The 13,573-nt window shown below is 38.7% G+C and overlaps 1 protein-coding gene across 3 annotated transcripts in view; it reads right to left on the bottom strand.

The window, feature by feature from the left end:
* NCAPG (non-SMC condensin I complex subunit G) overlaps positions 1–13,369 on the bottom strand; it is a 42,968-nt gene extending 29,599 nt beyond the window's left edge. For 2 of the 3 annotated variants that reach the window (XM_055326207.1, XM_055326208.1), the window contains exons 1-10: positions 13,162–13,369; positions 12,540–12,761; positions 11,342–11,570; positions 9,646–9,791; positions 9,275–9,359; positions 7,906–8,098; positions 7,266–7,415; positions 2,697–2,837; positions 1,574–1,697; positions 100–186 (exon numbers count right to left, since the gene is read on the bottom strand). In XM_055326207.1, the coding sequence (XP_055182182.1) occupies positions 100–186; positions 1,574–1,697; positions 2,697–2,837; positions 7,266–7,415; positions 7,906–8,098; positions 9,275–9,359; positions 9,646–9,791; positions 11,342–11,570; positions 12,540–12,761; positions 13,162–13,272 (1,488 nt within the window). In that variant the 5' untranslated portion in view covers positions 13,273–13,369. The remainder of the gene's footprint in view (positions 1–99; positions 187–1,573; positions 1,698–2,696; positions 2,838–7,265; positions 7,416–7,905; positions 8,099–9,274; positions 9,360–9,645; positions 9,792–11,341; positions 11,571–12,539; positions 12,762–13,161) is intronic. The other variant, XM_055326206.1, reaches the window with a different exon arrangement.
* Positions 13,370–13,573: the final 204 nt, after the last annotated feature.

The following is a 13,573-nucleotide window of genomic DNA, read 5'->3' as shown; positions in this document are numbered from 1 at the left end:
CTCTGTGAGAACAATTTTGAAATAGTACAGGAAGAGGAATTAAAAGACTTGCACAGCTACAGTATAGTCAAGCATTTATTCAATTTAGAGGAAATTTACCTTGAGTTCCTTCTTTCTTACATCAGCTGGATCAGCAGCACCAACAGTAACCATGGGTGCCCGAATCTCTGAGATGATTTCTGTAACCTGGTAAGTTATAATTCAGAGTACATGCTTTAATATATGTTCTATGTCATAAAATGAAATCAAATTGCTACACATAACTTCAAATAGTATCCACAATCTCTTTAAAAATGGAGCAAAATACACAAGTAAAAACAGCACATATTCTGCTTGCCAGACAACTTTGGGGGGGGAAATGACCAAACAATATATGACTAAAAACTCTAAGATCAGGGATCCCTGGGTGGCGCAGCGGTTTGGCGCCTGCCTTTGGCCCAGGGCGTGATCCTGGAGACCCGGGATCGAATCCCACATCAGGCTCCCGGTGCATGGAGCCTGCTTCTCCCTCTGCCTGTGTCTCTGCCCTCTCTCTCTCTCTCTCTCTCTCTCTCTCTCTCTCTCTCTCTCTGTGACTATCATAAATAAATTAAAAAAAAAAAAAAAAACTCTAAGATCATGAGATGGTAAACAGGCATGTATTCTAAAACAAATATAGTGTCTAATTTTAAGCACCAAAAACTAAAATTCTGTCTACAATGAACTCCCTCCCTTGTTCAGCTCTGAGAGAGTTAAATATAGAAAAACAGAATACTCTTTTATTCTTCCTTTGCATATACAATACATAACTAAAGACCTTCCTTTCAGAGCCACTGGGACACAGGAGTTGGCTGATTTAGGAAAAGGCTACAGCCTAAATGAAGGTACTTAAGCAGACGTGGGATAACTACTAACTGGGAATACTGGTACACTGTAGAAATGATTTATGTGTAAGTATGTATAAGGAGGCATTGGGAAAGACAACCCCTTAATTAACCTGTAACTCAGAAATTGTATCAATTTATGAAAAACACTGATAGAGGCCTGTCTTTTTTGGCTACCCCAGAAAAAATAATATTGGCAATAGTATTACAATAGATAGCATTTATTTCTGTATTTACCAAGCACATGATGCACACTATATCAGTGAACAAGGCAGGCTTTATTGGTATTCTCATTTTGCAGACAAGTAAAAAGGTTAATAAGTTAAATAACTTGCTCAAAGTCACAAAGCAGCAGAAGGGATCTGAACCTAAATATGTATAACTTGAGAAACCTCTCAAACACTCTAGTGACAAAGACAAATGTGTCCCCTATTCCCCAACCTCTTTTATTTCAATCTGATTCAACAAAATGATAGGAAGGAAGGAGATAACTTTTTAAATGTGTGTGTGGGAGAGATTTAGTTTTAAGAAGTCTAAAAAATAATAAATAAATAAATAAATACATAAATAAAAAGTTTAAAAAATAAACATGACTAAAACAAAAAGCAATTAAAGATAAATAAAAAAATACTGAAAAGAAAATAAGATAATCCTCAATATCACTGACCACAATCTTTTAACCTCTATCAACAATGAAGAAAATTACTTACAATTTGTATTCTTTTATTATCATCTACAATGATGCAAAGCAATCTCCCAACAAGAAAAGAAAGTAGGGATATTGGGGTTGTGGGTAGAATAAGAATCTCCTGTAAAATTGCCAGTAGTCGTTTCCTGCATTCAAAAAGAACTATTTTCATTTAAACATGACAGTAGAAACCTATCTTATCTCTAACATTTCATTTATTCTGAAGATTTAATTACATTTGTCTCACTTCTTTTTTTAACACTATAGGTACAAAAAAACACATACAGACTACGTAAAAATTTCCTATCTGCAAAAAAAAAAAAAAAAAAACTTTATAAATGACCTTACAATCTTTCATAAATCAACATGATGAAATGACAAAATATTAGAAGTGAATCAAATCTTTAACGGTATTTACTAACTCTCTGTAATAGAGGTTTTTAAGCAAAATCTGTAATTTTATTGATTTATTCTGAAAAAACTGAATAAGGAACTTGTGTTTCCGTATATATGAACAACATGGACTGCACAGGTCCACCTATACGCATCTTTTTGCCCATACAGTACAATACAATACCATAAATACAGTATTGTACTTTATTTTCTTATGATTTTCTTAATAACAGGTTTTCTCTAGCTTTCTTTAAGAATACAGTATATAACACATACAATATAAAAAATATATGTTAACTATTTATGTCGATTTTTATGTTTATGCTTATTTGTAAGGCTCTTAGTCAATAGGCTATTAATAATTTGTTTTTGGAGGAGTCAAAAGTTACATATGGATTTCTGACTCCAAGAAGGGGGGACAGAGGATCAGCACCCTTACTCCCTACCCCTGTGTTGCTCAAGAGTCAACTATACATATATGTGTATATATACATATATACACACACACACATATATACACGCACACATGTGTGTACATATAGTACATATATAAACATATATGTATGTATACACCCACATACCCACACCGAGTATATCTCCTACTAGATATTGTATGCATAAGAGGAAAAAGAAAACTTTATTGCACTTAAGAGAGCTAGGTTAAATATATTTAATCATACTGTAGTAAGACTGTGTTTGAATACAGGATATTAGAAAAGCAAATTAGGACAAGCGCCAAAATTTAGACATACCTTCCTCCTTCTTCACTTGTATCCAAAGACTTGATAATTAGAATCAGCTGTTGACCTATAAACTCTTTTGACATCAAATTTCCAATATAGGAAAAATCACTTTTCTTTTCATTGCTGACAACTGGGATACTCTGAATATAACTGAAACAAGCAGAATAAATAAAATGCACAATCTGTTAAAAAACATTAAACAGTTCCCCATGTGGTCAGAAAAGGGTCTTTTTCAGTTCCTATCACTTCAAATATATGGATGTTTATACCACATTATACTAATTTGGCCTAAAGAATAAACTCTATGCTATTAGGAACTTTTGCAAACAAATTTATGGGCTTGAATCAAAAAGAATTTGGAAAATATACTCAATTAAGGATTCAAATTTCTTATGGGAAATTTTCAAAAGGCAAATATTTATATCTCTCATATTGGTAACATTACTTCAGTATCATCAGTATCTGACCCCCTTAACAAAAACCCAATTTTCAAAAAGAGCTAGTCTTCACTCATCATCCCTAACTGATCATTATTCTTTTGTTTAGAAGAAAAGTAGGAGGGATCCCTGGGTGGCGCAGCGGTTTGGCGCCTGCCTTTGGCCCAGGGCGCGATCCTGGAGACCCGGGATCGAATCCCACGTCGGGCTCCCAGTGCATGGAGCCTGCTTCTCCCTCTGCCTGTGTCTCTGCCTCTCTCTCTCTCTGTGTGACTATCATAAATAAATAAAAATAAAAATAAATGTTTAAAAAAAAAAAAAAAAGAAAAGTAGGAATAATTATTTTTAATTATGCAAGTAAGCCATGAATACAATGACCTTTTAAAAAATCAGAAAAATAGAGCTTCATGAATTTGTATTATCCTTGCTTGGGGGCTCTACTAATATCTGTATTGTTCTTATTTCATTGTAGGTATTCCTAAATAAGCATCATCAACTACCCTTTTATGCTTATTACCTCTGCCCAAATTAAAGCCTTTTACAACCCTCATCTAGATAAAATTCAACAGCCTACCAAGAGTTCTCTTTTTTGTGTGAACAAAAAAAACCTAGATAAGAATTAAGAGTTAAAGCTTAGACACTAGGTGCCTTTAGGTTGAAAGTAATATGAAACAATCCTGATGAAAATGTCATTTTTAAATTGTCAACAAAAATCAAGTTATAAGAACTGCAGAATTATGTATGATGAATAAACTGACTCATCTTTAAAATAACAACCAAGAGTAAATAAAAGCTCACAAATCTCTGGCCATGAGATAGGACTTTCAATGGGCATCAGCGCTCTTTGGGTTCTAGTAGAAAACTAAAGGAAAGAAACTAGTAATTACCAAAATCATTAGCTTAGTAGAGTTGCTGGTTTCTGACAGGCTAAAAAAAACCTTCACTCATCTTTGAAGATTTTTTTTTTAATTTATTTATTCACGAGAGACAGAGAGAGGCAGAGACACAGGCAGAGGGAGAAGCAGGCTCCATGCAGGGAGCCAGATGTGGGACTCGATCCCGGGTCTCCAGGATCACACCCTGAGTGGAAGGCAGGCGCTAAACCACTGAGCCACCCAGGGATCTCCTCATCTTTGAATCCTTCCCTACTCTTCCACTCCAGCTTTAGTACAATGCATAGCATCAAGACTGAAGGTATTTTTTAAAATAAATTCAGAGTAATAACTTCATTCATAGATTAAGAATCTCAAACTGCATAAATACAACCTAAAATGAACCCACCGATTTTAATTACCATGAAATCATCTCTTTTTAACCATTTTTTTTTTAATTTTTATTTATTTATGATAGTCATACAGAGAGAGAGAGAGAGGCAGAGACACAGGCAGAGGGAGAAGCAGGCTCCATGCACCGGGAGCCTGATGTGGGATTCGATCCCGGGTCTCCAGGATCGCACCCTGGGCCAAAGGCAGGCGCCAAACCGCTGCGCCACCCAGGGATCCCTCTTTTTAACCATTTTTAAACACATTCATTACAATAAGGAGAACACTCAAGAAAGAAAGCCTTTTTCTAAAGCTCTCTCTAAGAATTTATATTTAAGGTTGTTTTCTAAAATTGTGTTCACATCTCTTTTTCTTCCTCAAATTTGACAAGCCAAATTTAATATCCCTGATTTCTTCCTTTATGTGAATACTTCGGTTAACAGGAAACCTTGTTTCATATCAGAATTCTGGGTCACTACCTCTTTCTGCTACCAAATGCCTGAAAATATATTTCTGAGATTTTTCAGGAAGCAATTTTTCCATTTAATTTTGTTTCAGTACCGGAATAAGCTAATCCTATCTAGTGATGTTGCTCCAAAAAGAAAACTATTCTATTTCTAAACTGTTCTTCCAATAATAATTAAAATATAATTTTTAAAGTTTTCTTCTTTTTAAATAAAAAGTTGATTAAAGTTACCTATTTCAAAACTCACAGATTAAGTGACAATGGAAATAAAAGAATCCCTAACTTCTCAGAGCCAGGGGAACCAAGCTCCTTACCTGTTGATTTCAGTAACTAAGAATTAATCTGTGAAACAATCCCTTATTTTCTATAAGTATTTATTACTTCTATATTAATTCATATTATTAAGCACTACATCAAACTCATTGGTTTTGGAAATACTGCAACATGGCCCAAACAGCAATATAATGAATACTCTAATTATATTGAAGCTTGAAACAATTACTATTGAAACAGTAGATTCACTCATATTTTTTATGATGTTACTACTATGAATTCAGGCTGTAAGTTTCCATTTTGGCTCAAATTTTAGATATTTATCCTTGGTTCAATATTTTGCATACAAATTAAAATGCATTTATAGTTTTGCTTCCTAACTTACATGGAATCATTCATCATAAGCAAAATATTACATTCTATACAAAAAGAACTCAGGGGATCCCTGGGTGGCGCAGCGGTTTGGCGCCTGCCTTTGGCCCAGGGCGCGATCCTGGAGACCCGGGATCGAATCCCACATCGGGCTCCCGGTGCATGGAGCCTGCTTCTCCCTCTGCCTATGTTTCTGCCTCTCTCTCTCTCTCTCTCTCTCTCTCTCTCTCTCTCTGTGACTATCATAAATAAATAAAAATTAAAAAAAAAAAACAAAAACAAAAAAGAACTCAGGCCTATAATTCATATTATATGGAAGAAGCTTTTTAAAAACTGCATTAAAAGTATAAAGTTAGGGGATCCCTGTGTGGCTCAGCGGTTTAGCGCCTGCCTTCTGCCCAGGTCATGATCCTGGAGACCCAGGATAGAGTCCCACGTCGGGCTCCCTGCATGGAGCCTGCTTCTCCCTCTGCCTGTGTCTCTGTCTCTCTCTCTCTCCCTCTCTGTCTCTCATGAATAAATAAATATTTTTTTAAAAAAGCATAAAGTTAAAAATCTACCCACCAAAATCTATGAAAATACATATAACCTTTGACCCAGCAATTCCACTTCTAGGAATCAAACCCACAAAATCCCAAATACATATAAAAATGTATGGTTTAATACAACCTTATCAGTAAAAAACCAGAATCACGCTAAATGTCCATTAACAGAGGAGTAAATTAAGTACTGCCATCATACCATGGAATGATATGTTAAGAGTGTGATAAGTTTATATGCACCAACATATAATGATCACAGATATAAGTAGTTGGGGGGGGGACAAAAACATGTATTGTGCTATGTTTAAAATTTTTGTGTATTTTAATATATATATGTAGAGGAAGAGGGCCAAAAGTGTGCATTCCACAAATTGTTAACTGGAAGATAAATGGGATTGAAGAATTAGCAGATGAAAGAAAAATTCTACGTTTTTCTTCTACATATTTCTGTATTTGAATTTTGACCAGAATTGCATTCATGTTTTACTTGTACAATTTTAAAGTAAAATTAGAATAACTAATAAAAAAGTGCATATTGAAAAATCCTTTTAGAAAACAAAAAGCCAAATAGTGCAGGTTTAATTAATACTAAAGTAGCCACAAAGGTTCACCTTGTCAGTTGGAAAAGTATGGCCCGTGCACCAGATACAGCCTGCTGCTTGTTTTCATAGTTTGCAGGATAAGAGTTATACACTTTTAAATGGAAGTTTGTTTATACATGGATATAAACATAATTTGAAAATATATACAGATGAAAATCATATGAAATTCAAATTTTAGTATCCATAAAAGTTGAAAGAAGTTCTTTAGAAAATAGTTACAATCATTCATCCCATATTTCTTTGGCTGCTTTTGCACCAACACAGCAGAACTGTCACTGTGACACAGGTCTACAAACTAAAATATTTATGCTCTGACCCTTAGAAAAGGTTTGCCAACCAATATCAAAGAGTAACACATCATCATCATTATCAACTTTATGGAGAAATGTTCATAAGCACATCCTAACAGTTTTAAGGAAATCTCCCTAAACACACTGACTTTTTGCACTTTATCCATCCAGCACAGAACATTCTTCAGAAAGACTCAATATACATTGCTATCTATCTCTGCCTAGTCAAAAAAAATGGTTTTTCACAAAGTCATCAAACATGACTTTGAGGGAAGGGGCTAGAGGCTTAACACAGCAACAAAAGTACAATCCGAATAATAAGAAAAAATTTTACCTTAGTAAATACTCTGCATATACTACAGGCTCCGGCAAAATCTGCTCCAAAACTGCTTCACCTTCATCTCCTTTTGATTTCACATATTCACAAAGGACACGCCAATACAAAGCATTTTCAGGAGTTAATGTTTCCAATGGAATCAGTTGCCTTCAATTAAAAGGGAGAGAATAAGAGAAAGCATAATCTTAAAGTTAAAAATTTGAACTGAGTATAAAAAATAGGAATAAAAAGCAAGCCTGATTTATAACCAGCATCCTTCTAATTGCAAAGTCATTAATTTATCCACACACATGCACAAACGAAAATATTTAGAGCAAAAGAGAAAAAGAGTCATACAATAGGAAGCATGTCGCAGGACTTTCCATGGTAAGCTAACGTACACATCAAAGTAACAAAATGGGGGGAAAAAAAGAATGCAGCTAAAGTAGTCCGTGATAAGGTAGCAAGTTCTTCCCCAAAGGGGATAAAAAAGACAAGACACTCACCATGCCGCAGTAAAGAAAACACAGGTGAGTTAGATAAAAGTTATTAAAACCATCTGAAGTCATCAGAAAAGGACCAGAAACCATCTGAAGTCATCAGAAAGGACTTCTTGTAGAAGTTCACGAGAATCACATTTCAAGTAAGGAACATGTACCTGCCATCGTCACTTTTACAGATTTCTGCCAGTTCGTTAAGAGGAGTCACTGAAAATAAGGCGTTGAGAGCAGAGACTGCCACTTCAGAAGAATTTTCCACATCTAACCGATGGAGCAACTCTAGTATATTTCCTTCAGTGAAACGTAACCAGCTTTGGAGAAGATGCTTTTGCACCGCCTGTTTCACTGCATCTGTTAAGTCATTTGAAATATAAGTGAACAGGGGCTCCCTCTAGCTTCCATTTTCTATATTTTGTCTGTATTAATTAAATATCATCAGATCAATGCTAACATGAAATGGACATTTACAGTAACAATGAGAAGAGACTAAGAAGAACAAAGAAAAATATGGAAGAAAAAATAAAACTACAATAATATTGCAAGAGTCACTATGCTGCTCACTTCCAATAAAAATGGAAAAGGCCCAAACCAAATACCCACCCACTCTCGCAGCCTGCAAAAATATCTGCACTCCTTTTCCCCTGGGTTCACTGGGCTCCAGCATTAGTCCTGACATTAGGATAACGATTATTTCACCTATGCCTGACTTCATCTATTACATGCTTGCTATATTCGCAGTAGTGAATCATACCAGCATGTGTAACTGAACAAACTTTAGCTGTTAAATTCATCCTCCTAGTCATCAGTCCTCTGACAATGTTTTGAATCTCAAGTTTTGTTGCTACAGCAAAACTAAGCTGTCTTAGCCTTTTCATGGGGACTGGAAATTTAAAATATACCATTCCTCATGATGCCTGTAAGCAGTCTCTAGTTTTAACAGAGAAAAAAAAAAGGGTAGGAAAACTATACTAGCCTGATTATTCTTAATTTGTTTCTGTAGCACAGCACACATCACCACCAAGACATACACAAAGGGGACAGACAGCACTTCTTTGGAAGAGAGAGAGTTGAAAAAGATCCTGCCCTACCTCTGATATAAATTAGCTAGATAGCCTTCACACAGTTCCTTCAACTGTAAAACACAGCAAAATTAAAACAAACACTGTTCCTTTAACTACCAGGACTTTTAACCCTTTGAAATGTTTTCTACATGATGTACCAAAGCTAAATTTTGACAGGCTGTGTCAGTGACAGACTTCCTGGACATAATTAAGGACACATGTTTTCTAAATCTTCTAAGCCTACTAAACCAAAACCTACTGATTTTTTTAAAAGGTTTTATTCTTGAGAGACACAGAGAGAGAGGCAGAGACACGGACAGAGAGAGAAGCAGGGTCCCTGCAGGGAGCCCAATTAGGACTTGATCCCGGGACCCTGGGGTCATGCCCTGAGCTGAAGGCAGAGGCTCAACCACTGAGTCCCCCAGGTGTCCCCTACTGATGTTTTGTATATAGAAGTCTATCTTACCTGATCTGTCATTAAGACCTTGTTGAAGGAGCATTACTCTCTGAGCAATGGTCATAGCTCTCATATGAACCTTTTCAGCTAAAACCTTAAGGAGAAAGTAAAAATAATAAGGTGGTCATTAAACTCCACATAGTCTATATATTTCATAACTAGTAATAACTCCTTCATCTAAGAAAACAACCCAGAATTTCCAAAACAAATTAATATCTGGTAACACACTTAATGCAGTAAGAGTCTACCTCAATTATCTATACTCCCTGTCCATAAATCTCATAAAAATCCACAAAAATTGAAGAAATCATTATTATATGCCAAATATTTTTCAAAAGTATTTTTAGAATATGTCTACACAAATAATTAGACTTATTTACCTGATAAGCCAGCTTTCTGACAGCCTCTTTCACATCCTTAGTGCGCCCTACGATTTTTGGCAAAGTCTTTGCTGATGGCGCAATACGTGATAACACTGCCCGCCTAACTTCTGGATTTGAATCGTTTTCAATCAAAGTAGCATATGCTAAAAATAGAGCAATACATTTTAGTACACTAAGGAACTATTATTTATTTAAACCACAGTCATAAGATAACTCACATTTTGATATTTAACAATATTTTTATTTTTTTTTTGATTTTTTTTTTATTTATTTATGATAGTCACACAGAGAGAGAGGCAGAGACACAGGCAGAGGGAGAAGCAGGCTCCCTGCAGGGAGCCCGATGCGGGACTCGATCCCGGGACTACGGGATCATGCCCTGAGCCAAAGGGAGACACTCAACTGCTGAGCCACCCAGGAGTCCCTGTTTTATACAGTATTATGTGTACCATTTAACACCAAATATTTTAACTAAAATCAGTTACCAAAACTGATAATAAAGCTAGTAGCAGGGATAAAGAGAAAAATGAAAATGTGGCCAAAACATAGCTAGGCATATATGGACAAGTGGAATATAACTATCTTTACGAGGCCAGAGATAGAGAAAAATTTCTTAAAGATAGAAAGCACAGATCATGAAGAAGAAGAAGAAGAGGAGGAGGAGGTGGAGGAGGAAGTCATAAAGGCAGAGATTGATTAATTTTGACATCAGGAATTTCTGTCCAGGAGAAGACATCCTAAAAAAAAGTAAAAAAAAGAGCTATCTATCTATCTAAAGTTGAAAGATACCTACAATTCACAAGATCCAAAATTTCTTTCCAGAACAAAGAACTTCAGTAAATCAATAAGACAAAGCAACAGAAAAATGAGAACACATTAATAGGCATTATATAGAAGAAATACAATTGACTGTTAAATATATGAAAAGATGCATAAAAAGGAAATGTATCACACACACAACCAGATAAACAATTTTAAAATCTGACAATATCAAACATTGGAAAGAATATGACCGATGAATGCTTTTCTGTACTGTTCCTGGGAATATTAATTGGTAAACTGTTTTGTAGAACACTTGTACCTTACCTAATAAAGCTGAAATGTACACATATCCTAACATGATCCTAACAAGTCCCCCTTAGGTATATACCCTAGAAAAGCTCTTTAACCTGTGTACCAGAAGTCATGATAAGGAAATTCACAGTAACACCATTTTTTTCAGAGTAAAATAACTAGAAACCAGACGGTCGATATTAGAAATAATTAACTGTGCTATATTCGTACAACAGAATGCTGTAAGACAGTAAATATCATCAACATGGATGAATGTTACAATTAGAAATAATGATCGATCCGAAAGTGCAAACAAATACAACTCATATAGCGCATAAATGACAGGAGATCCATACATGTGTCTAAAGACAAGAGAATAATTAACTCAAAATTCAGAATAATCGTGAACTCTGACGGAGGGTAGGATGGGAGGTAGGACAGACTTCAAAGGCACTGGTGAATGATGCTCTTTGGCCTACTTTTTAAGTTGGGTAGGGACTACTTGGGTATTTTTTTTTTTAAGTCATATATGTACCCTATACCTTTTTCCACACAAAGAGAGAATCTTTTAGAAACCCTGTCTACCAAGAGTTTAACAAAGTCAAGGAAACTGAAAAAGAGTTTAGGAAGCTACACATACCATTAACCACGGGGCAGTCATCATCTTTGGGATCCTGAAGTCGTGAAAGAGCCAGAACTGCCTGTATCCTCACATTTGGAATTTTATCTTTCAACCTAGTAAGCATGGCTTCATTAATTTTATCAAACAAATCATCATCAATCTGGGCATTTTCTGGCATGCTTCCCAAGAACTTGCTTATGAGCTGGCACGCTCTAAATCTCACTGCATTGCTGTTGGCTTCGTGAGACTGTAACGGGAACAAATTAAAATCTGTTTACAATCACAGGAATCCTGTTCGGAATTTGGGAAGTTACAGAGTCATTCGCTGCTTGCAGAGAAAGCGCCCTGCTGCCTTGATCCGCCTGCACACGGTGAGGCTCCCGGTACACACAGTCCAAAGGAAGTCTGAACCAAATTACCAGGGCACACTCCCCTCTGTAGGAATCCTCACTTTATTTCTAAAATAGGCAACTTGGGGCAGCCCGGGTGGCTCAGCGGGTTAGCACCTGCCTTCAGCCCAGGGTGTGATCCTGGAGACCCGGGATCGAGTCCCATGTGGGACTCCCTGCATGGAGCCTGCTTCTCCCTCTGCCTGTGTCTCTGCCTCTCTCTCTCTCTCATAAATAAAATAAAATAAAATAAAATAAAATAAAATAAAATAAAATAAAATAAAATAAATAAAATAAATAAAATAAATAAAATAAATAAAATAAAATAAAATAAATAAAATAAAATAAAATAAAAAAATAAAAAATATAATATAATATAATATAATAAATAAAATAAAATAATAAAATAAAACAAAACAGGCAACTCGTTTGAAGCCAGGTAAGAACTGGCTAAGACCATCAAAGCTTAACGCTGGAGTTAAAGTCCGTTTTTCTCATCTCAAGGACAGTCCTAACACTTCCTACAAAAGGCAGGCTCATTCAGACATCTCCTCCGTTGCTAAGGATCTCCTCCTCTAAAGCATGCGAACTCTTTTGGCTGTGCAAAAGCTTCTTATCTTGATGACGTCCCAATAGTTCATTTTTGCTTTTGTTTCTCTTGCCCTCGTGGATGCATCTTGCAAGAAGTTACTGTGGCCGAGTTCAAAAAGGGGTGTTGCCTGTGTCCTCCTCTAGGATTTTGATGGCAAACTCCCATGGCCCTTTTCGTACGGCAAGACTTTCTACGACACTCCCCCCCACTCCCCCCCAAAGTCTCAGCTTCGTACCTTTAGAAGAAAGGTAAACAAGTAATTCAAGATGCCCCCATCCTCCTCCGCCTCCGCCTCCTCCGCCTCCGCCTCCTCGTCCGCATCCGACTGGTGAAACGAGGTGACAAACTTGGCTGCGAACTCCAGGACCCTCTCGACGGCGGGCTCCCGCTTATACACCACCATGGCGTACCGCAGGCGGCGAGCGAACTCCTCGTGGAAGCCGGCCTTGTCGTCCACCTGCAGGGCAGAGCGGCACGTCGCGACCCCCGCGCCCCCCGACGGCTGCCGGGCCCCTAGCGCAGCCCAGACGGACTCTCGGGGAGCCGGGGGGGGGGGGGGCCAAGCCGGCCAAGGGAGGGGAAGTAAATGTTTTTGTTATTGTTGTTGCACAAATGCCTCTGCAGAGACCAGGACTTCGGGGAGGAAAAGGGACGCGAAGGCGCAGGGTGCGAGGAGGCGGCCCCGCTGCCCCGCCGCCCCCGCCGCCCCCGCCGCCCCGCCGCGACACCGTGCGACGGGGAGGAGCCGTGGGATCCCCGGGGGCTCCCTGGACCCCCGAGGCCGCCGCGGGGGCCGGGGGGAACCTCGCCGACCGGTGGCGGAGGAGCCGCGGCCCGGGACGCTGGCCCCCGCTTACCGCGCGGTAGGTGCGGCTCAGCGCCATCACCAGCTTCGCCTGGTTCTGGTGCGGCTGCTGCGCCAGCTGGAAGGCCTCCTTCACCGGCAGCAGCTTCTTCTCCGCCCCCATGGCGCCGCGACCCGGGGGGACGAGCCCCGCCGCTCAGGGACGCAGGGGCGCGCCGGCCTCCGACGGTCCGGGGCGCCGTTCCCGCCACCGCGTTCAAATACCTCCCGCGGGATGAGGAGGTACCGCGAGACTGCCGCGAGGGCGGGAACAGAGGGGCGGGCCCGTCCCCGCTTACGGAGGGGCGGGCGCATGCGCCTGGGGCACGGGCTGCGGCGCTCCGAGCGGGAAGTGGCGTCGCGAGGGGCGCGGCGCCGGGCCGCCCGGAAGTGGCGTAGGGCCGCCCGGAAGTGATGTAAGCCGC

Source organism: Nyctereutes procyonoides, unplaced genomic scaffold (assembly GCF_905146905.1).
Source record: "Nyctereutes procyonoides isolate TBG_1078 unplaced genomic scaffold, NYPRO_anot_genome, whole genome shotgun sequence".
Classification (NCBI taxonomy): Eukaryota; Metazoa; Chordata; class Mammalia; order Carnivora; family Canidae; genus Nyctereutes; species Nyctereutes procyonoides.
Note: the sequence above shows the minus strand (reverse complement) of the source record. Positions and strands in the feature narration are given on the sequence as shown.